Consider the following 22733-nt stretch of genomic DNA (forward strand, 5'->3'; position numbering starts at 1 on the left):
AAGAAGGGGGAGAGAGAAAAAAAAAATTGAAGGTTGAGTGAAGCTTGTTTAAATAAACCAACATGTCACTTTTTAGTTACTGCATTTAATTAGCGGCATGGTCTAGAAATGTACCATCAATTCCCATGGCCACCCCAATCCCCGTCAAAGCTACGGTTGCCCTGGCAACAGCTCTTCCTCTATACTAAAGTAATAAAGGCAAAGAGATACTATAAACACATAACACAACAGCCAGTCTGCCTTAGTTGCACTAGAAGGTCTCTACTATGGACAGCGAAAAACACAGACAGAAAGACAAACACAGACAATGACAATAAAATAAAATCACCCACACAAAGAAGGAATATTGAATCACACAAGGGAAGGCAAGGGCAAAATACAACAAATATTAATACCATGTCTTAGTGTTGTGTCGGGGTCTGGTCTAGATTTAAGTGGTAGCTTAGGTAAAAGACATCGAAGTAAACTGACTGTTTCTCTGTGTTTGTCTGTTTCTAGCCACTGACACAAAGCATATGACTCGGGGAGACTGGAACTGGATTTACCAATACAAAAACACAACAAACACTAATCACGTATAGTTGGGAGTCAAAAACACGGTAGGGGTTACAAGCCTTTACAATATATTTACCTCCATCTGCAAATCGACTTCTGCTCTGATTAAATATTCAAGAAGCACATCACGAAAAAAACATGCAAATACACATGAACTGCACAACAGAGTTAGGTATTTGGATTTTTTTTTGGTTAAAGTGCAAAAGTAATGAGAGAAATATTGCAGTGTGTGTATGTGTGCACATGTGTACATAACACGGATAGCTTCTTTAAAGAATAAAAACAGCAGCAAAGTTTAAAAATTTCCATCATTGTTTAATTACAGCATAAAATCTACAAGTAGAATCTTGTGTGAAAAAGTACAGCTTTTGTACAACACAGGGATGTCAATGAGAAAATCTAGAATATAGAATGAAATATCTTTCAGTATTTTCACATTTTGCAACAGCACTCAAAAACGGCCTTTCAGTATTTTCCATTTCTACTCAATGACTGGCTCTGATTATTTCCTGACTTCTCCGAGCCTGCTGCTCTGTCTCATCTGCTGGCTAGGACAGGGCGTGCTACCTGAAAATGTGGGATTCTGTGGCAGAAAGGATTTGGCATTTAGGAATTCCCTATGTATATACACAGGATATGCACACAACAGGAAGCGGACAGATTCCCAATTGACACCAGTTCTGCTATTCTAAGCACACAGAAGTTGCAGCTCAATGTGCTCGAGTGATAATTAGAAGTAAACACAGGTGAATAGCTTCTCTTTGGGCATAGTAATCACAGTATGCGTATACACAATAAACCTATTTACTGTAATTGGGTTTTATCAAGACAGTATCTTGTTGCATGTTAAAGGCCTGCTGTAAACTAAAGAGAGAAAATTTTGGCAGAAATTGGTGTGAATTTACATTAGCAATGGTTTTCAAGCCAGTGTTCAAGCTGATTCCAATAATCCTGCTTCTGCCCATCGACATTCTCCACCACCTCTCTTATTATTCTCCTGCATTTGCCTACTTGTCTCTCTTGATCTCTCATTTTCTACCCCATGCTCACAACCACACCATTATCTGTCTGCAGCCGTGACATCACTAAGCTCATCCAGTTTAAAGGGCATCTGCCCTTCATTGCCCACTTCCTCTTCAGATGAGGGGTCAGAGGTTAAGAGGGGCCGGAGCCGTGAAGGACCAATTACTGTCCAGCTCCAACCACACTCAGCCGTTGCAAGAATTACAGATCTGGGACAGAAGAGATGGACAGAGAAAGAGAAAATGACACCACCCAACCCCCCCTTCCTAGCTGCTACTGATCTATTGTTTTAGCTGGCTTTGTCTCGTTCAGCACATCCCCTCATCTGTACTGATATGACAGCAGTGACTGAAAGCAGTCATGTCACACTGAGAACAAGATACTGCGTGTTCAATAGCGGTGGATTTGGGGTCAAATTCTGTTGGCCTATAGTTAACAAAATCTAATGTTTTTGTTCTGTGTTTCAGTTCTTTTATGACAGTTCCTTCTATCAGCTGAGGCGTACTGCCCCTAGCATCAGTCATATTCTCGCCTGGGTTTTTATTCTGTCCTTATGATGCAATGCTACAAAATTCCTGCAGGTGGTGTGGTTGTGTGGGCTGTGACTCAGAGTAATGCCTGGCAGATATCTCTGAATGTCTTTGTGCCCCTAATGCAGGGGTGGACAGAAAGATAAAGATCTCTCTGCCTAAAAAGGAGAGAAGAGTTTAGTCAGACCGGTGGCTGGCGACAGAGAATGAGACAAGTGGTTTAGGTCGGGGAGGTGGAAAGCCCCATCCCCCCAAGTCTCTCAACCCGGCACTGCAGTGGAAAGTAATTCACCTGTTCAAGGGTACACTCAGTGCTCACTAAAACTATTCGCTCAGTCTAAAAAGACCACATATATTTTCAGTCAAAGGTTTGTTTTTCTTTTTTTTGCATAGCAGTTGTGCACTTTTGACACATAAGTCGTCAGTTTGAGTCACCATTAAAAAAAAAAATTAGTGACATAAAACTTAGCAAGCAATAAAAAAAAGTCCCTAGATATTTATATCCATAATCAACAGACATGATTTTAAAAGGAACTCTTACTTTGTTACTGTGATGACACCACAGAGTATTTTTGGCATGAACGTAAAACACATTTGAGGATACACGACTAACTGATGGGTAGGAAATTGTGTAGCGTGCTGCCTGTAATTCCACTCTCAATTTTCCACATTGATACTGTGATTATGATTGTCAACCTTCATCTGTTGCGTTACTCGCCACAGTGGGTCTATAGTCCCACCCTGAGACATTTCCATTCCACTGTTGCTTCCCAGTATAGCTCCTGGCACTGACCCCACCTGGCAGCACACCTTTACATGTGTGGCCAGGTTTTTCTGGGTGCTAAAAGCCTTGGCACAGGCAGGGCAGGTGTGCCCTCTCTCTTTGGAGTGAACGGACGACAGGTGCCTGTGTAGGTCTGTGCGGTCTCTAAAGTGTTTCAGACAGTACACACACTGCATCAACTTCTTCTTGAAGTGGATGGTCTTCTCGTGTCGGTCCGCATTAGATTTGAGAGTGAAGCTGGCGGGGCACTGCGAGCACAGGTACCGCGCCGGTGCAGGCTCAGCCACCGCAGGCCGGTATGAAGACTGAAAGTGGAAAGGATGACTTTGCGGATGGTGACGGGGCTGGGTCGGTTGGTGGTGCGGACCTTGGATGCTCGGCCAGTCAAGGGACAAGGCCATCAGAGATAGGGTGTGGCGGTACTCGTGCTCCCTGAGATGCTCCAGGCTGCGGAACAGCCGTTTGCACAGGGAGCAGGCGAACCCCTGTGAGGGCCAGGCACCGTGCTCTGGCACAACCCTTTCCCCTAATCCAGCCTCTTCACCCAGCCCAAGCAGCCCTTTAGTCCCTCTGCCAACCACGGGCACTGACGCAGGCACAGTCAAGCCACCCGCACAACTCCCCTCGCCCATCTGATCCCTCTCGACAGGAGACTGGTCACCTTCCAAGGCTGAAATAGTGAGAAAGATGGTGAGAGTGAAAGTCAGAGAAATAGTGAGGTACAATAAGCACAAGCTTAAGTTATCATGACTATTAAATTGTGACATCAACTTTTATAGCATACTCCATACCTGTGTTGTATTCTTTAGTGTCTTCGTTGTCTTTCATGCCCTCCTGTAAGCGCAAAACATACGGTTATGTCACACGGGCATATTTATACAGCCTGTATGGAATGTTGTCTGGACATGCAAGAGGAAGGAAGATGGTACAAGCTGTGAAAGCAAGCTTATTTAAAAAAGAAATTGTAAGAAATGGAGAAACAAAAACATGGAAGCAGAAAATTAAAAAGTAAAGCAAAACAAGGTCATGATTATTCAAAGACTTTGAAACTGGAAAGCAAAGAGAGAAAAAAAAAAGTAAATCATTTCTGGATGCTACAGCTGTCTCATGGGCACAGAATGAGCAGTTATGCTGAGCTACAGTGTTAATAAATGAATTACGGGAGAGATACTCATAAACTCAAAACTCTCTTGGGTGTAAGCAAGGTGCACCTAAACACCCGTCCCCACACTTTCTTTCCTTCGGCAACTAAACTAAACTCCACTCTTCTTCAGTCTACTCCATGCTCCTGCCATTCCTTCACCCCCGCCCATTTGCTCAGCCCCTACACTCCTCCTCCTCCTCCTCCTCCTTCCTCCTCTCTAAGAACAGAACACCATGCACTGGGCAAACAGATGGCTTGTCCGTAGAGATAGGGAGGCTTGTTGGGAGGCAGGTCCACTGAAATCAAATGCTGCTCCTAAATGCTCACCCGCACACACAGCGTACACACACAGACTGGCACAAAACTCACTGCTACACATGCTCATATTGCCATGCTCTCTCTTACACACACACACACACACACACACACACACACACACCCACTCTCTCACTCACACACTGAGAAGAACAAACAATTTCCTGGGCTGCGAGAGCAAACCTCTCATTGTCTACTTGTATTGATTCTACTCACTCTCATCACACTACCTTGCCTGTTATCTGCCATCTCTAAGCACACGCTGCCATTGTGACTAGACGTGTCATCACTAATGTAACTACAACAGACTACATTACCACTAATGTTGAGCAAAGACACTTCTGGCTTGAAGGTGAATTCAAGTCTAACTATATTAAAAGATTATTTGAGAAGGGAGACATGAGTGAAGAACTGGCAATCTGAAAGGAAGAGAAAAGCAAACAAAGCATACAGAAAAGAAAGAGCAAACAAAGGAAAAAAATAGCATTTCTTCTCCAGCGAAGCAGGAAATATGCCAAATTCCACAAAGAGAATGAGATACAGAAAGGGATTGAGCAATGATGTGCTAACATTTTTAAAAAGAACTCTTTCTGAAATAAGGGTAATATCCCCATTAACCCCCAATTCCTCCTTGCAAAAACTCCTAGGTTGCTCCCAACACATCACTTGCCACTTCTTACCCTCCATCACCTCTCAAACCCCTTCGGTGTGTGCGTGTATAGAAACAGGGTGATGCTGCCCCCTGGATACTTATCTCCACTGTTAGAACTTTTATCTGAGTGGAGTAGCAGTGCCCAGAGAGCAGCCTGTGCCCTGGAGCTGAGCCAGGCTCTGGTACACTTACCTCAGGCAAGGTGGAGGGCTCTGGGCCCTCAGGGGCCTCTTCAACTTCCATGTCCAATCTCTCTGAGTGCAGCAGGGGTGCCCCAGCCCTCAGACCGGGGGCCTCCAGGGGCCGAAGCTCAGAGGGGTGCAGTGGTGTGGGTGGAGTGGGTGGGCAGTATGCTGATGTTGATGTTGTTGATGATGATGATGATGGCGGTAGTGGTGGTGATGATGATGGTGGAAGATGAGGAGGAAGAAGAGGAAGAGGAGGAGGAGAGGAGCCAGCCCCCTGTTTGTTATGAATAGTGGCCCCCGTGGCCCCTGGCCGGAGCGTGCTGCAGTAGTTGTTGGAGTAGAGCCCTGAGGAGCACAGGAAACGAGTCTCACCCACCCACTCACGTACAACTGCAACTCTGCTAGCAGCTGGCCACCAGAACACAACGGGAGAGAGTGGGCAGGGGGGCACACAGAGGCTGCCAGTGCTACACTATCAAACACTATGGAGAGGGGGAGGAAGAAAAACTCTGAAGTTTCACTTTCCACCAGCCAAGGGGAAAGGGTTAGGGCTTCTCTTCTCTCTTTCTCTCTCTTTTTTTTCTTTCGCTCCTCTGCTCTCCTTCTCCTTCCACCCACATGCGTGCGCAGAGGATGGCAGCGGGTGTGTGTTTTGTGAGTGTGTATGTGCCATGTTGTGTGAGTAAAATGCATATAAGGAGAGGGCTTGAGGATCCTCTGTAGCGTGGAAGGAGATTGTTTTGGAGAGGAGCCATCTTGCAGCTCAAGTGAAGATTTTTTTTTGTGCACGCAGGGTAAAGGACGACTACATCGACCATGTAAGATGTTTACCAGCAACAAGTTAAGACACGCTGGATAAGAATTTCAATTTTTTTTTACAGAACCTTTAGCTTTCCACAACTATTCACACAGAGCCTTTTTTTTCTGCTACATTAATATCACCATTAGCTGGTACTGAGAGCGCATTTCTTTTTTTCTCCCTTTCTTCGCTTTGATTAATAGTGTGTATTAATCAAAGCGTAATGTATCGCATGCTTCTCTAGACAGCGCGTGTACGCATGCGAGCGTTTGCAAATGTGGGCAGCATTTTGGGGAATGTCTCCAGAGTTATGCAGTGGGTTAGCCATTCATTGCCCTCCTCTGCACAACGGACAGAATCACACAACCATGAGGCTCGGCCGTGGATGGATTCCTGGAATGTTAAACTACCGCACCCGACACTCCCCACTCCCACTCACTGAGAACACACACAAATGCTTAACTCCCCATCTCTTCTTCCCCACCCCATCAGTGACAGGGGAAACAGCATTAACAGCGAAGAGGAAGTAGAGACCGAGAGTAAACGGATGAGATACAGGTGAGAGGGAGTAGCTCATTAACAAATGGTGTTCTGGCAGTAGACGGTTCTCAGGAAAGGGCTTTCATGGAATAGTTAATCAGTTTTGGTTCAAGCCTCTTGCAGAAATGCAACATGTAACTGCATATATTACAGTGTCGTATCACTGAGTTTAATATTTCAGTTGTGTCTGGCAAGCTTTAAAGTATGCAAATAGCAGTCAGCTGACTGCCTGCACAGCAGCAAGAAAAAAAAAAGACAAGAAAAAAGTAAAATAATTGCATTACTTAAACATGGGATGACTGAATATGAACTAACATACAATCGTCATCCCTTTCTTTCACCTGCCATCCCAATGGAGTCCGTACTTATTGCATCTGTTTAGGCTTTAGGGAAGCAATTAGTGGAAGGTGACTGACCAAGGTTACTAATTAACTAAAAAGCTCTGTAAGTTTGTTAGGAGAAAATAGCAAGATTGGATTGGATTTTACCTCTCTGTAACCTCACGGAAAAATGCTTAATGACACATGGCTAGTCATAACCTTTGGACAGTTTTATTTACTTTTTATTATTTAAAAAATATATGAACAAAAGACCGTGCAGGTTCGGGTTCATAGCAGCTTTGTGCACATCCGTCTATTAGATTCCGCCACTTGCAGGTAAGTCCTGTTGAATCCAAAAAAGTTGATATATAAAGTAGACTCAATTTGAAAATCCAAGTCTAGATTAGATTCATTTCCATCTGCCGTACCAGTGCTTTTTGAATTAACCCTCACTGTTCTTCCTTTCCAGTTGCAGTACCAAAAAAAAGAGAGAGAGAGAGAGAGAGCCAGAAGACAAGCTATATAGGATCCATTTGTTAAATTTGGAACAAAATTTGTGTCACAATCATAAATACATTTTGAAAATCTCTTGGCAGTAGCTGTGGAACGAATGGTAGCTAGTGCACAGAGGTGAGTCAATTTTTAAAAGTAGATGTGAATTGATGAGAGCTGGCAATGGAGGGAAAAGTTCAATAATGTCAGTATAATCTCTATAGTTAATTGGATGTTCCTAACATCCTGTACATGGTGGCAGTGTGGGCAGGTGTGCAGGGATGGTTCTGCAAAATCCATTGTCTGGAATTGACTCTCTGACGCACAGAGAGGTAGTGGGGCCAAATCCCATTGATCTTAATTGGATTTTGGAGGTTGATTGACATACACACTGATTCCACTGTATTTTGGCATGTGGTCCGTGACCCATGCAAAGGATAGCAAAAAGAGAAGCTGTGCATTTTAATTCCATGTCCTGTCAACAAGATGGGGGTCGAATCACTTTGACTTGCTACATGCAGAGAGAGATATTTCCAGTATGATCTTATTTTTGGATGCGTGGATGTTTAGCAGAAACCCGGTTTATTAAATCGTCAGTTATGTCGGGGGAAAAAAAGAATGAGAGAAAGAGGAACAAGATGAAAGGGTGTGGGAGGTGGTAGCTCTATGTCAAGGCCTTTTGCTTATATTCAGGCCTCTCTGGAATTGGGACAGGTGACCTTGCTCTGCCTCCTCCGCGCCTAGATCAATACTTTCCCACTATTTTAGACCAACATGCTTTGATGCTCCACAGCTGAAGTAAAAGAGGGGGGGAAGAGACAAGAGTGAGACAAATATGGAGGAACTGCAAGAGCTGGCCAAAAGGGGAGGGAGTGAGGGAGAGTGTGAGGGATGAGTGTTAAGGAGGGGTGAAGGAGAAATAGATGGAGGAAAGGAGGGACGGATAGCATGAGGGGGAGTACAGGAGGGAAAAAGGACAGGAAGGATGTTAAGAAGGGTTGAAGGAGAAGCAGGAGGAGAACAAGAGGAGGGGGGGAAAGGGCCGAATGGAAGGAGGGAGGCAGGGAGCAGTGATCTGTCAAACCAGGCAGACTTATCCTCCGCCCAGTAATCTGAGGTACAGTGTTTGTTTATTTTCTGTCCTCATTTAGACACAGGGACAGACCTGGGGAGGGAGGGGAGGATGTTGGCCATCTCGACAGGCCCATTTCCCCAACCCCTATTGTGTAGGGACTAGAAAATAGGGTTTGGCTAACCAAAACCCTCCCTGAGGTTTCTTTGGTGACAACTAAAATACAGATATAGTGCTCATTCAATGTGTTTTTTTTTCCATGCACAGAGCAAATGATTAACATTCTCTGAATTCTCAAAATCCCCTATTCATATAGTCAAGGCTGAGTGTATCTGTAAAGTCTGAGTGTGTATCAGAAAGCCTCTTCTTCTCTTTTCTGAGGCTTGTGAGGCTGTCTATCTGTGCTGTGACAGCATCCGATTCTCCTCTTTAAGCCAACAGAAACATCTCAATCCCACACACTTAACACTGACACAAAAGAAACGATGTGATGTGACGTGCATGCGCGAGCGCGTGCGACTGCGAATGTGTGTTTGGTCTATTAAGTCTTGGCCCTGTCTTTTATTTTGTAGGTGAGTGGGGCTCAACTGAAAAGACATGACTAGGCTCAGAGTTGTACCCTTCCTTTGCTTTTCTTCCGCTCACAAAAACAGGCAGAACTCAGGACAAAAGATCCAATTACTAGCCTGTAAAAGCTAAAGAAACAAACACACGAGTTGAATACACACATGCGCACGCACACAAATGTGCCCACGCGGACGTGGACTCAAGCAAATGCATGCTCACACTAGGACACACACACACACACACACACACATACACACACACACACACACACACACAGTTTAACACCCTCATTGAAGGCAGAAAAAACTGACAGAACAAAGAAAAAAAAAATCTCTTGTTAACACAGACAAATTAAGCACCAATGCGGCCGCTTATTGATCTATTATTGATATGATTAGGAAATGATTTATTACACTGTAACAGGAAGAATTCTGTGATTTAAGAGCTTCTTTTACTAATTTTAGCTGAGAATATCAGATTTTAAAGAGAAGAATAATTATTGGTTGCTTGGTCGTGCACAGATATGTAACAAGAAGCAAAGATTTGTAATAGGTCACCTTTTTATTGCTTGCTGTAATTGTGTTCTTTGTTTATGACATTTGGTGAGTTTGGATGTATTTGTTAATTTTGAAAGCCCTTCTAACAGCTTGCAGAGATTTATATATTGTATCTGGAGCAATTTGGTAGGTAAATATCTGAACAGTTGCTGCTGCACTGTTGTGTTATTTTGCTGCGGTGAAATACAGCCGTAGACCCACTGATACCCACAAAGAAACTGTCACATAAAACCAAACAAATTTTCTCAAGACAGCACGAGCGATCCCAGCAAAATGTTCTCTCACTGAGTCACTGCTGACTAGTCATCACTGGCATTACCACACAAACTGGTTACACACTCAAGTGGCACCACACAGGCACACACACACACACACACACACACGCGTGCACCAATATGCACACACACTTGCACACACAGGGATTCAGAGTTATCCAGATAACAGTGGCTGATGAGGGAAAGTACTACAACAGAGGAGGCGCATGCCAGAAGCAGTTACGCCTGTATGTTTTATGTATCGCAGGTGACCACGTAAGCAGGTACTCAAAGATAAAGTAGTAGAAAATTTGTGTATACCTAAGTTATATTGAGGTGTGTGTGTGTGTATAACAATCAGGGTGAGTGCAGTGTTAGTAAATAGTGACTTACAAGACAGGGAGTGTCCTCCTTTGGGCAGGTACTCATACAACAAGGGGTTATCATCTCCCATCATCTCAGCCCGCAGTGACAGCAGGCTGTTCTTACTCATCAGCGCTGCCTTCAGATTGGCTACAGATGAGATTGTTCCACCCCCGGCTCCTCCCCCGGCCTCCTCCAATTCGTTGGTCCCCAGGAAGCTGGGCTCTGTGGTAAGAGGCTCTTCCTGTTTGAGGAAGAAGTCGAGGCGTTCGCCACGGCTGTCTGAGCTGTTGGGTTCAGTCACGTCTGCCCCTGAATAGAGATGAAGTAAGAGAAGACGGGTGAAGTTCTTGTGCCCTTATACAACTAAAAATGACTGACATTAAAATGCTATTCAAGCTCAAGCTGGTGTTTTAAATCACTGAAGCACTGTTTTAATATATTTGAGGGATTATGTGTTTCTCTATAGGATGAAAATTCCATCACTTTTGACACTGTGAAGCATCTCCAAAGGGGGTAAACAGGGATGGTCAAACTACAACCCCCCCCCCCCCCCCCCAAACAAACAAGAAAAAGTTGACACTTATAGGTTTCACCTGACAGTGATAACAGCCTGAGTGAAAGCACAAAAAAACACCATATTAAACCAATCCTTTCAACCCTCTCAGCCAAGTCATCGTTTACACCCAGTGTTTTTGGTAGCGACTACCAACACGTCACCACTCTGATTCATCCCTCGCTCTCCTCGACTCCCTAACATACCTCATCATCACCAGTCAACAAAAATACAGAGAGATCATAAAGAGACAGTGTGAGAGCGAACGGCAGACACAGACGTGATGCATGTGTGTGCGTGTGTTTATGCGCTACGCCTGTGAGCGTGTGTGCGTGAGTGTGTGCGTGTGTGCATTTAGCCATCAGACTCGTTGAAAGCAGAGAGAAGCTGTCAGCAGTAGACATGTCGCTGGAGGTTCCACTGTAGATCTACAAGACTGTCAGACCACACTGCTGACGACAGCTCTGCTCAACACACACACACACACACACACGCATGCATGCACGCAAACAAAAACACACACAAATACAGACACAAACACACTTTTATTACCTCCTAATTGACATTTAGCTGATGACAGGTTGCTTTCTCCAACAAAGAAGTAGACAAAAATACACACCAGGCACATCACTGGCTTAGAGTCTTTGAAAGAATGGCTTGTCTACATCTAAAACAAACACAGGGACTTCTGAGCGCTAATGCAGACTTGAGTCTTGCCTTAAGGAGAGGGGGGTGTGTACATAATTATGTGTGACTGTTCTGGACAGAAACCTTCTGACATCCTAATATATAAGTTTACCGTTGCACAGCGCCCATGCAGCGACAGCTGAAATCACACTCAGAGCTAATGGGGAATAAACAGAGTGAGGACAGTAACTAGGGTGATGCGGGGGCACTCAGAACAGAAACGGGTGGGGAAGCAAAAAAGGAAAGAAAACATGAAAAAATATAATGGAAGCAAGAAAACAAAACAGCCCTATTGTTCATTTTAACTACAGTTAGGCAGTGTTAAGTGTTTCCTGTGCAGCCTGGTGGCCGTCTGCTGCAGGGGAGTCAAGGTGACAAAGACAGTAGTTTGGCTCCACGTCTGGAATACCGATGGGTATACAGCTTTTTCTCAGCTTACTAGGTCAGTGCTGACCACCCTCTCTCTCCCTCTCTCACACACAGACACGGGGAAACTGTCAGTCATTTTTCATGCTCGGGATAGATAAATGATCCCAGATCAGATGGATGGATACACGTTCTGTATGCATGGTTGCACATATAGATCTGAAAGGTGTAGAGATATGAGTGAGATATTGAGGATGGGGCGCCTCAGATGAGAGTGACATACATACGAAGTAATCAGTAGTCATCAAACGGCTAGCTAACGTATCACAAGATATTAAAAAAAATAAGGGTGGGGGGGAGTAAAGAGAAAAAAAAGAGAGGAGGCATGGGCAGCGTGGAAAGAGAAAGAGATAAAGGAATAAAAAAGGCAGGGGAGTGTAAAAGCGGGGGTGTTGAGCTGTGGAGGAAGCACAGATGATACACACAAGACACACATGCGTGCATCCACGCACACCCCCGTCCCACCCGCACACACACAAAGTTAATTAAGGAGGGGGTGTAGGGGTTGGCGCACAGGGCATGAGGTGTAGGAATTCATTAGAGCTCTGCCCCCTCCTTCAGTGGGCAGCCCAGCAGCCACAGGAGTCAATCAATAACATAGATCTGCTGTTGGCCAACAACAGCACACACACACACATACACACTTGCACAAATACACACATATATGGAGAAAGAAGAGGCAGACAAATGGAAGGAGAGAGGGAAAAGAGGGTCATCTCTGACCCCTATCTCCTTCCACTCATCTGTTCATCGGGTGAGTGAATGACCCCAGAACGGTTTCCCAGCATCCCCTTAGACACGTGCATCTACAGATGGAACATATCCACACTCCTTACAGTCATACAGTAACAATCCTTCAGTCATACAGTGTAGATTGAATGGAAGGGTTATGGAAGAGTGATTGCTTCATGGTCTCCTTGCAGATGCCGGTCTAACTTCTGTCTTGCACAAAAAATGTGTGAAATGAATTTTTGTATTTGATGCATTAGTGAGCCACTCTCACATGCCTGCAACATGCAGCGCCGTATCCTGCTTTTCTGAGGATATACCCACATATCCGGGACTAAGCGCGAGATATTAGAAATTAGTATTCAGCTGATCGCAAACAGGCTTCCTCGCTAAATAATCGGAATATACGGCATAATCCGCCTTTACTTATGTAAGCTTTATCGGGCCTGCGTAGATGCTGTCTTACTTAAACCTCATCCTGTTCCTACAGATAAAATCATTTACCACACCAGAACCAGTAGCACCTAATCCCATGCGCGCAGCTTATGGATTTCATCATACATGTGCCGGGTTTGGTTGAGGATTTGTAGATACACATATTGTGGTATCTTTCAAAGGCAATAGGTTTATCCCGAGTTTTAGAGACACTGTGGTTACATCATTCCTTTGTGCACATATGCTGAGTGTTAACGTACCGGTTGTCATGAGGCAACCTATGAATTTCAATGGCATGGAATATGGCTTTGAACTGCGTGGTCAGATACAAAAAAAACAATAGCATTTTCCTCGTCTTTTTTCCCCCTCCTCTTTTCTTCTGCCTTTACAGTGCAGCGGTCTCTGTACAGTGAAGGGAATTTTCATTTTCCCCTTCATAAAAGAGTCCGAATAATTTAGATTTCTGCTTTCTGAAGAGATCTTCCGTTTAATTTGGTTGCCATGGTAGCCGGGCACCCTTGGCTTCAACATTTATGCTAAATAAAACCCCCTTTTAAAAAGAGAGACAAATATGTGGAAATGGTGGGTTCTCTTTGTTCATGTGTGTGTTTTGCGTGCGTGTGCGCGCGCGTGAGCGATGCTGCAAGCTATGCAGGGGCTTGAGTGGGAAAAAGCAAAGGAGGAATAAGACTTGCCTTGGAAATAAAATAGGTGTGCGCTGAACTATACTTCAAATGTGTTATGAGGAATCCTGAATTTATCATCCATTGAGCGAGTTACGGCTAATGGATAGAAGATACAGTTTTATGCGCTGTGGTTGGAGGCTGCACTGTATCTAAGTGATATGTGTGTGTGTGTTTCACAAGGGGAGTTGTGTTACTAGAGAGCACGCTTTGACGCAGTAAAAAGGAGGAGAGAGAAGGCCTGAAAAGGGAGGGAAGGGTCGGGTGACCCAGTTTGACCTCTGATCTTCTGTTCTGATTGTGTGATTGTGTGTGTGTGTTTGTGTGTGTGCGGGCGGGTGTTTGTGTGTGTTTCGCACTACAAATGCCTCCCTCTTCTCTAAATGAAGCCTGACACTGTTTTGGGAGGGAGTTTCCATTTTCCAAATATAAAGATTCTAATAGATTAAAAAAAAAAGAAAGAAAGAAAGCAAAAAAGGCACAAAAACCCCCCAAAAAGATTTTTACAGGTTTCGCACTCATGCGCACATGACCTGGCTAATGATGGACACGCTCCTTCAACACCTCGAGTCACAAACACACACTCACATAACTCACCCCGCCTTCAAACCAACAGAGACAGTAACCAAACACAATGGAGAGAAAAAGTCCAGGGTGGTTAAGCAACGAGTTACTGAGGCTTGTCGACCACAAGAGAGCTGTCAGAGAAGAAAGTAGGGCTTGTGTGCATGTTTGAGTATGCGAGAGTGCAAACAAAGGAGAAAGACTCTCTCAATGTGTATCTCTCCATGCATATATGTGCGCATGTGTGTGTGAGAGACAGTGGAGGATACAGAAAGAAGCCTTGCCCCAAGTCGGCCCGGTTAATGGCTTGGCCAGCCTGAGGTTGAAAAGGACAAGGCATTACAAGAGCCGCGTTGCTCACAAGACTCCGCTGCTGTCCGTGTTGTCTGCGCGCCGCCGTCACAGCGTCAAGCTTCCAAATGAGAAAATGAAAGTCTCTCCTTCACCTTTTATTACAAACAGTTCCGTACGCTGAACCTGTGATTAGTGCGTGTTTGTCCTCGAGTGGACAAAGAGGGGAGGGAAGGTGGAACTTGCTTCCTCAGCATGCCAGAGTTTGAGAGGGTAAAAAAGTAATTTCAGCTGAGAAGGGGGAGTGAGGCACTAAAACAGCTCAAGAATTCAGAGGCAATTTAAAAAGCAGTGTGGGAGAGGAGAATGAAAAAAATGCTGGGTTAAAAAGGAGGGAGGATGGAAAGTAAAAGAGGTTGTTATCCTCTCTCTCTCTCCCTCTCTCTCTCGCTGTTGCTTTCTTTCTCTGTTGTTTTTAGGGACTAGCCGGGCCACAACCTCCAGGAGAGATAGGGAAGGATGGGTGGGTGGGTGGTGGTGGTGGGGAGGTGGATAGGGAGGGCAAGCATAAATCAAGCAGTGCCTGAAGGCTTTAGAGGAGGGAGGGACAGAGGGAAGAAAGTGGTAAAGGACAGGAGAGAGAGAAAGAGAGAGAGCGAGATGATGGTGCTGGTAGTGATGGTGGTACTGCTGGGGGCTCGGAGGAAAAAGAGAGAGTGTGGGTGGAGGGGAGGAGAGGAGAAAAGAGAAGAGGAGCACAACGATTGCAAGAGTGGTGGGGTGAGAGGTGGACGGTGGGGTGATGGAGCGTGGGTGGGTGGGTGAGTGAAGGGGAAGCGAGGAGAGGTGAGGGGGAGGTTACAGAGGCTCCGGGAGGGAGGGTTGGGTGGTGACGGTGGGGGCGAACGAGCGAGTGTGAGAGTAGGCTACGGAAAGCCAGCTAAATTTGAAAACGCTTCCCTTTCTCTGTGCTTTTGCCCGTGTCTACATTAAGACGGCAATGCTAAACAACCACAAGATGCAAGCATGTGGGCAGAATTAATCAGGATGTGATCTCACGTAATCTGGCTACAGTGCAGTATCTGGCCACGGTTAACCTCCTCGAGTGTTTTTCCAGTGCATTTGTATTCACGAGGAGGATATACGTGCATTTCTAGGTAGGATTTATCCCTTTTTAAAATGGCGGTCACACTTCAAAGCGGTGCAGCACAATTCATCGACACATCCGTAGGCCCACGTACCCGCAGGTGTCAAGCTAACAGCTAACACTTCGGCCAGCCTCTTTTGCACTTATTCTCTCTTACCGTTTCCTTTCTGTGGCTTACGTGTTATATAAATATCACTGAGCTGAGCATTGTAGATCACATCATTCAACAGTGAGTGACTTAAGAAGAATAAGCTGTCCAAATGAGAACAGTTGGATTTGCTTGATCCTTAATGGATCAGTGCTCTAAGTTCCAAGAAGTTCTCAGACTAAATATTCAGATTGGTTGCTTGTTAGCGTCCATATGGGAGGTTTAGCTCGTACCTTCTGAAGCCTCCCATGCAGACAAAGTTGTGGCAGTGGCACAAACACAAATGACTTTCAGCCAGGTCCTCTTCTAAGTGTCATTTTTACTCGCAGTTTGATTTTTTTCTTGAGGTTGATAATGGAGCTTGATGAATGGTGTAGTTAGTGTTAGGAAAATGTCATGGTTGAATTGCAAACTTTTGCAATGCCAAACACACATAGGGCAGGGCTCCATGCTCTGTTTCTTAAGTGCCAAGTGTTGCTACGTATACAAGTGACAACCTTGGCATGCATTTTATATCTACTTAGTCACATGCTTCCCTTTAAAATGGAACAGATGACCTTGTCTTTCATTTAAAACAGTTTCTTTAAACACACTAAATATATTTGTACCTTTAACTTCTGCCTCGCACCTGTCTGCTCTTTTGTGGACCAATCTGCATTCTGACAGAATAGATTCAATAAAAAAACGTCAGAACACAGCATACGAGCAGCAAGTTTTTTGTAATGACCTGATGTCCCCTTTTCTGCCCTTTTAAACGCTGGTATGCACAGAACTTTCATCCACCAGTAAACGCATAGAGTAAAGTATGTGAACCACTAGTATCAGAGATTTCTGATGACATACAGGTAAAAACTAGCATCAGTTCAGTCAAACAATCCCAGCTGGTGGAGGATATCATTGTCAGCTGACATGGGGTGATGGCCCAGCTCTACACATCCAATTAGAAAATCTCATTTAGGCCACGCTATTTAGGTTTGCTTTTGTTGCTGCATGTCTCCAAGCTGCTTTGCAACCCACCCCCCTCTCCTGGAACTCCTTTGATCTTGTTGCAGACTTAAAGCCGGTTCCGTGATGCGGTCTTGCTGCCAGCATTCTCGCCTCACGCTTTCTACATATGCACCTGAAAACAGAGCCTTATAGTTAAATATCAATGAATACAGAGAGAAATAAGAATTTTCTTTTGACTACAGTGGTCATGACTGAATACATTAAAGACGGCTGTGTATGTCCCTTTCCTTAACACAAGTCAATGAGCCACAGTTCTGTTGAGGCCAGTGGAAAAGAGATCTATTTTTCTACAGTTTAAGTGTTTCGGCGTGGACAGAGATCTTTACAAAATGACACAAAGCAGCTGTTTATCCACACTGTCAAAATTAGCTGTGGACGTAGTCTGAGTGAGCAAGTGAATGACTGAAGGAAGGGAGGGAAAGAAGAGCGGGTGAGTGCGTGGGGGATGGAGGATTGCAGGGCTCAAGGTAATCTGGGGAGTTAATGCAGCTTAGAGGGACTGAGAGGAGTGGGAGGGAGGTAGAGAGAGGGAGAGAGGGGGAGTGATGGCAGAGAGAGAGAGAGAGAGAGAGAGAGGGAATATAAAAATAATAGGGTCAGCAGGGAAAGAGAGGGAGAGAGAAATAAATGAAGATATATCAGAAACAAAAAAGCCAAAGCAACTGAGGGGGTAGACAAAAAAAAGAGAGAGAGAGCGGGGAGTGTAAAAGCTGGAGAGATAGGGAAAGAGAGAGAGCGATCCGAGTAAGTGCGTGAGATAAAGAGTGGGCTAATGAAAGGTAGGGTGAGGCTGAGCGAGTTGGCGGGCAGGAGGGAAGTCGACAGAGAGAGAACGAAAGAGAGCGGGGGAGAGGTCTGTATGGGGAAAGAATGCTGGGTGGGGAAGGAAGGCAGACACGCAGGGCTTTGTGCTAAGAGCAAAAAGAGAGAGAGAGATTGAGAGATTGAGAAAGAGTGAGAGGTTATGTCTTGGATTTATACATGGGAGAGGACCCGGCTCCAATGCCCCCGTCCAGCCCAGTCCTGGGTTGTATTTTGAAGGGTGAGTTGGGACACGGAGATATTGAGAGGAGGGATAATGGAAAGTGGAGGAGGAAAATGACAAACACTCAGGGTGGGGATGGTATAGCCTGTGGGTTACTGGTGTGTGGGTTAACACAATCTTTGACTCACACTGACCAACAGAAAAGCTCGAGTCTAACTATCCAGCCGGTATAATCTTTTTACTGCTCGGTGGAAATAAATTTAGACAAGTTTAAGAAGCAAACAAAGTTGGCAAATGTCAAAATATTTCCAGCTGGACATCCTGGAGCAGGTTGTGGAACTATAAATGAGATAAATGGCATATTAATGCCCACATATTCAAGAGAGTACAGTGGTGAGGAAAAATGCTTAAGATTTTTCACTGGTATATTATATTTTCTTAAAAATATCTCACCTTTCCACAAACTCACCACATAGTTGTGATGGAAGTTTCTGGAACTGACTACAGATACCACTGCCTACTTACCTACTTAAAATGAAAACAATATGATTATTTCATTTCATTTCCAAAACAATTAGTCATGAAACCAATAATTCAAAACACCTGATTAACGAAAAATCATTAATAAATCATTTGCACTGGACCCAAGTGTACAGAGACTCTTATTTAATGTTTTTAGATTTCTTAAAATTTAGCACTTGGTTATGTGCAGACAATTGCATTTAAATTAATTTGGTTAATATGTTTTATATCCAAAGAACGGCGGCTCGAATACTCCCACCAAGTGACTGCCTGACAAATGTGCAAACACACAACACAACACATGCACTGCAGTCATACAATACAGTCACAACAGGTGAGCGGGGAGCGGGCGACCAGAACAAAAGTTACTCCACAACCCACCAGTGTCACTGTGCTCCATCCACACAGGAACACTTCACAAAGTGGGAAGCATTGGGAGTTACATGTACTCTGGAGAGCATTAGCTTGCTGTGGAGCTGCCCAGTGACCAGAGAGGCTATTGCCCCTCTTCCCTTCTCTCTGCTCATCTCTCCCATCTCATAACATTAAGACTGTGCCTCTGTGCTTGTATCCTTGGCAACCTGCCTCCAACAATGGAGGCAGAGAGCTCTGGCCTCAGCATGGGAGGAGTATGGTGCCATGGAGAGGAAAAAGCAAGGGCGAGGGAGATAGAGGGAGATGGAAAGCTGGCACAGTGACTGCAGAGAAAGGGAGAGTGAGGGAATGACTGTTTGTCTCATATACAGACATCCCAGTGAAAATGAAGGAACGGAGCAAAGGGTTAAACAGGAGAAGGAAGCGCAACAGATGAGATATAGATGAGCATATACACCTGTGCTAGCTGCAAGCTTGGTGCTAGTGGATCAGGGGGGATCTGTGTCACTCCTGAGCTGATAAAAGCTGGATGGATCTCAAGATCAATCATGACAGATCTGGACCTTGAACCTCGCACTACTCCACGAGCCTGTCAGCAGTCTGAAAACCAAAATAGACGATGCCCTCTCCTAATGCAGCTCTGAATTGTGGTGCTATAACCAACGTGGAGCTGATTACACACTAACTGTGCAAATCCAAGTTTGGCTTTCCAAGTATCAACTTGTATTTTTATACTTGACTCAAAATTTTGCTAATCCACATAAGTGATTAATATGTTTGCCAACCTTAGACTCATTAAAAGCTTTTCAAACATGCTGAAAACTAGATTGTGAAAAAAAGGAAAAAAATGGGGATTTAGTACTAATATTTGTCTGCAAAGACAAAACTTGCTGGGGTTGTTCTGCAGGGGAAATCACATGGGACGACATGGGAACGACGCCACAGCAGAATCCCCACAGCTTGTTCCCTCTATGATACAAATATAAGGGATAAGAAGTGTAAAAATCACACTGCACGGACGGAGGGGAAAACCAGAGCAAGGGACGCCTGCATAAAGAGGACTGTGTTCATTTCTCTTCCCCCACTGCACCCGAGCTGAGCCATTGAGATTAATTGCTTATGATCAAATCAGCAGAAGCTGTGCAAATTAAAGAGCCCCCACCCCACCCCAGCCCCCTGCCCGCACCACCCTCCTCCCTCACCTCCAAAACATCTCCCACCCATCCCCGAGCCAGACCCAGTGGACACTGCGTGTGATGAGCCGCAGAGCTTATTCGAGGCTACAAACGTGTCATTTCCTCTTTCCCCAGAGAGGAACAGAGAGCAAGGAAAGGCCTTCAAATGGAGCAAGGGGTCGGTCAAGTAGCGCAGACTATGTGCGCGCACAAACACATGTTCACACACACAGCCTCGTACAGAGACACACACACACACGTGCACACGCATGCACACAGAGTCAGTACCCCAAGCAGAACTGCTGATATCTCACCCCACTTCTCAAAAGTGCTTCTCTCCCTGCTTCTCCCTCGCTCTCTCTTTCTCATTAAGAAGCCATTAGAGGAAAGGGCAGCGTGAGACCACATGACCTCTTCCTAACCCCTGTAACCCACCCTTGAAAGAGAGGGAGGGAGGACTAGAGGGAGGGGGGAAGAGAGAAAGGGGGCAAAATATATAAACAGAGTTGGACAGCAGAAGAAGAAGCACACAAAAGAGTGAAATGAATAAAAAGAGATGAAAGTTGAGAGTTGAGAGAAAAAAAAGGTGAGCAGTGAGAGATCATACAAAGAAACCCCACTGCAACAGAGTGATAGGTGAGCAGCAGAAATACCTGAAAATCTGTGAGAGGTCAATTTTACTCTGGGCATGTAATATTTGGCCATACAGTAAGCTTTTATAGTGATTTTGGTGTTTTTCGGCTTCTATCAAAGCAATCTTAAGAGTGATGCAAGACATAATCTGAACTTGTATTTGCACTGCAAAAAGAAGGGACATTATGTCACTGTACCACCAGATCTTTTTCACTTGTTCTAGTAAAACATTTTACGCTCACTGTGAGATGATTAGACACGCTGTTTGCACCGGGCTCAGTGGAAGGATGGAGAAAGATAGAGGAGGTATGTATGAGTCAGAATGGAAGAGAGAGGTAAAGAGGTGTGTGTGATAAGTATGTAGTGATTTTAGAAGAAGGGGATAATTTGGGAGTGGAGGGGAAGACGGCTAGGCTGCTTCCTTAGTCGGACACAGGAATGTGGAGCGGGCGGATCCCAATGTGTGTGTGTGTGTGTGTCTTTGTGTACGCATGCATTTGTGCTAGACAGGAATCCCTAACCCCCACAGACTTCGGCTCCACTTATCAAGGTCTAAACAGAGGGGTATGAAGGGGGAGAGAGGGAAGAAGGGTCTGGGTGTCCTCCGCTATCAAATCTACCTCTCACCCCCGTTGCTCGCTTTCTTCTTTCCTGTACAGCACACACACACACACACACACACATCTACAAAGACACACAAAACTAAACCTTGAAGTTGGATGTCTCTGAGGCTAGATAAACTACGGGAAGGCCAAACAGTCTAACCACACAGAGGGGAAAAGAAAAAAAAAGCCAGGGTCACAATTACATTTCCACCATATACAAACTTTTCTCTATCTCTTTGTGCCCTCCTCAAACACATGCTCACTTACATATTTACCACCACGTTCCACTGCCTAATTTCTCATTCACTCTGACTTTATCAGAGAGGCTTAACCTTTTTTTTTATGGTCACTCAGGCGAGGTGTAGTCTCAACTGGGGAATTTGATGAAGGAAAAGACAAATACGGGTACAGTTGCTGGGGCCCACCTGAAACAAGCCTGTGACCCAATTCAGATTCAGATTTACTGACATATAAGAAAGAAGGTTTTGGGGGGTGGGGCTGAAAAAAGATAGTGAGGAGATTAAGTGTATCAGATGAAGTTATTGTTTGCATGCTACTGCTGGAGCATGAGGGTAGCAAGGAGGAAAAAGTTGCGAGGCGAGAGGCAGAGGAAGGTGGAAACAATGAGGAGTGTGGGCAGGCAGGTGATCTGGGGCAAAGGGGTTGGGGAAGAGTGGGAGACAACGGGAACAAAAGGAGACTGTGGCCTCCTTTTATCAAACTATGTTAAGGGACAGCAAGGCACAGAGGATACAGAGAGCTGGAGTCCTGACGTCAATTCTGGGCTAACCGCTGTTCTAACAGGAGAAATATGTCGCCGTAAGTTCGTCAGAGAAAAACTCATATCCATGTTACACAGAAATGCAATGCTAATACAAAAATAATGAATATAGACACTCGGAAAAGGAAAGACTGGCCTGTGTTTGTAACCTCTGACAAACCACCAACAGTGTGACATCACTTGTTTTTTTTTTCTCTCTGCAGCTTTTCCCTGATGTGTGTTTACATGTGAAAGAAGTCACACAGTAACTAAAAGCAGGCCATTTATAGGTCCTGCTGCTCTTTTATAACAATATATTATATTGCATTTATCGTAACTGAGTGAGAAAATTTAGAAATGAACATTTTAGGATGCATTATGTGTATTTCATGTTGGGTATTTTTGTGGCGCTAGCACTGATTTGTGTTTAGAAATGTAATAGCACATGTGTTTTCTTTAATTTAAGCCATTAGCTGTCATCATGGGATGATTATATGAATTCTATTGAATAGAGGAGTGTAAAATCAGGAGGAACTGCAGTGAGGCAAGGCAAGACGAGTTTTTTTTTAATATAGCACCTTTCAAACACTACAGCCATTCAAGCAAGTACACGATTTTGAAAAAAAAAAGCTTTATTACAAAAAGGCATCATTAAATTATTTGCATTTTTACAAATGTGACTATGCAGTAGCGTTTCTTCTTGCTTTTTTTAAACTTTTGGAACCTAACCTGGAAATTCTGGTTTTACACAAGCAAACAAACTGACACAGATCCTGCTGATGAGGAGGAAGTTTAACCCACAGCTCTGCCTTTATTTGAAGCCCATGTACTCAATCTGAAACCACACAC

At 44.6% G+C, this 22733-nt stretch overlaps 1 protein-coding gene across 2 annotated transcripts in view; it reads right to left on the bottom strand.

Annotated features, from left to right (window-relative positions):
* The window catches only part of zbtb46 (zinc finger and BTB domain containing 46), a 60096-nt gene that overhangs the window by 5695 nt on the left and 31668 nt on the right, over positions 1-22733 (bottom strand). Inside the window, exons 2-5 of one of the 2 annotated variants that reach the window (XM_025901961.1) lie at positions 10186-10467; positions 5196-5536; positions 3684-3726; positions 850-3562 (exon numbers count right to left, since the gene is read on the bottom strand). In XM_025901961.1, coding sequence (XP_025757746.1) covers positions 2766-3562; positions 3684-3726; positions 5196-5536; positions 10186-10467 — 1463 coding nt within the window. In that variant the 3' untranslated portion in view covers positions 850-2765. Of the gene's footprint in view, positions 1-849; positions 3563-3683; positions 3727-5195; positions 5537-10185; positions 10468-22733 lie in introns of those variants that run through there. The other variant, XM_025901962.1, reaches the window with a different exon arrangement.

Source organism: Oreochromis niloticus, linkage group LG20, assembly GCF_001858045.2.
Source record: "Oreochromis niloticus isolate F11D_XX linkage group LG20, O_niloticus_UMD_NMBU, whole genome shotgun sequence".
In the NCBI taxonomy this organism is placed as follows: Eukaryota; Metazoa; Chordata; class Actinopteri; order Cichliformes; family Cichlidae; genus Oreochromis; species Oreochromis niloticus.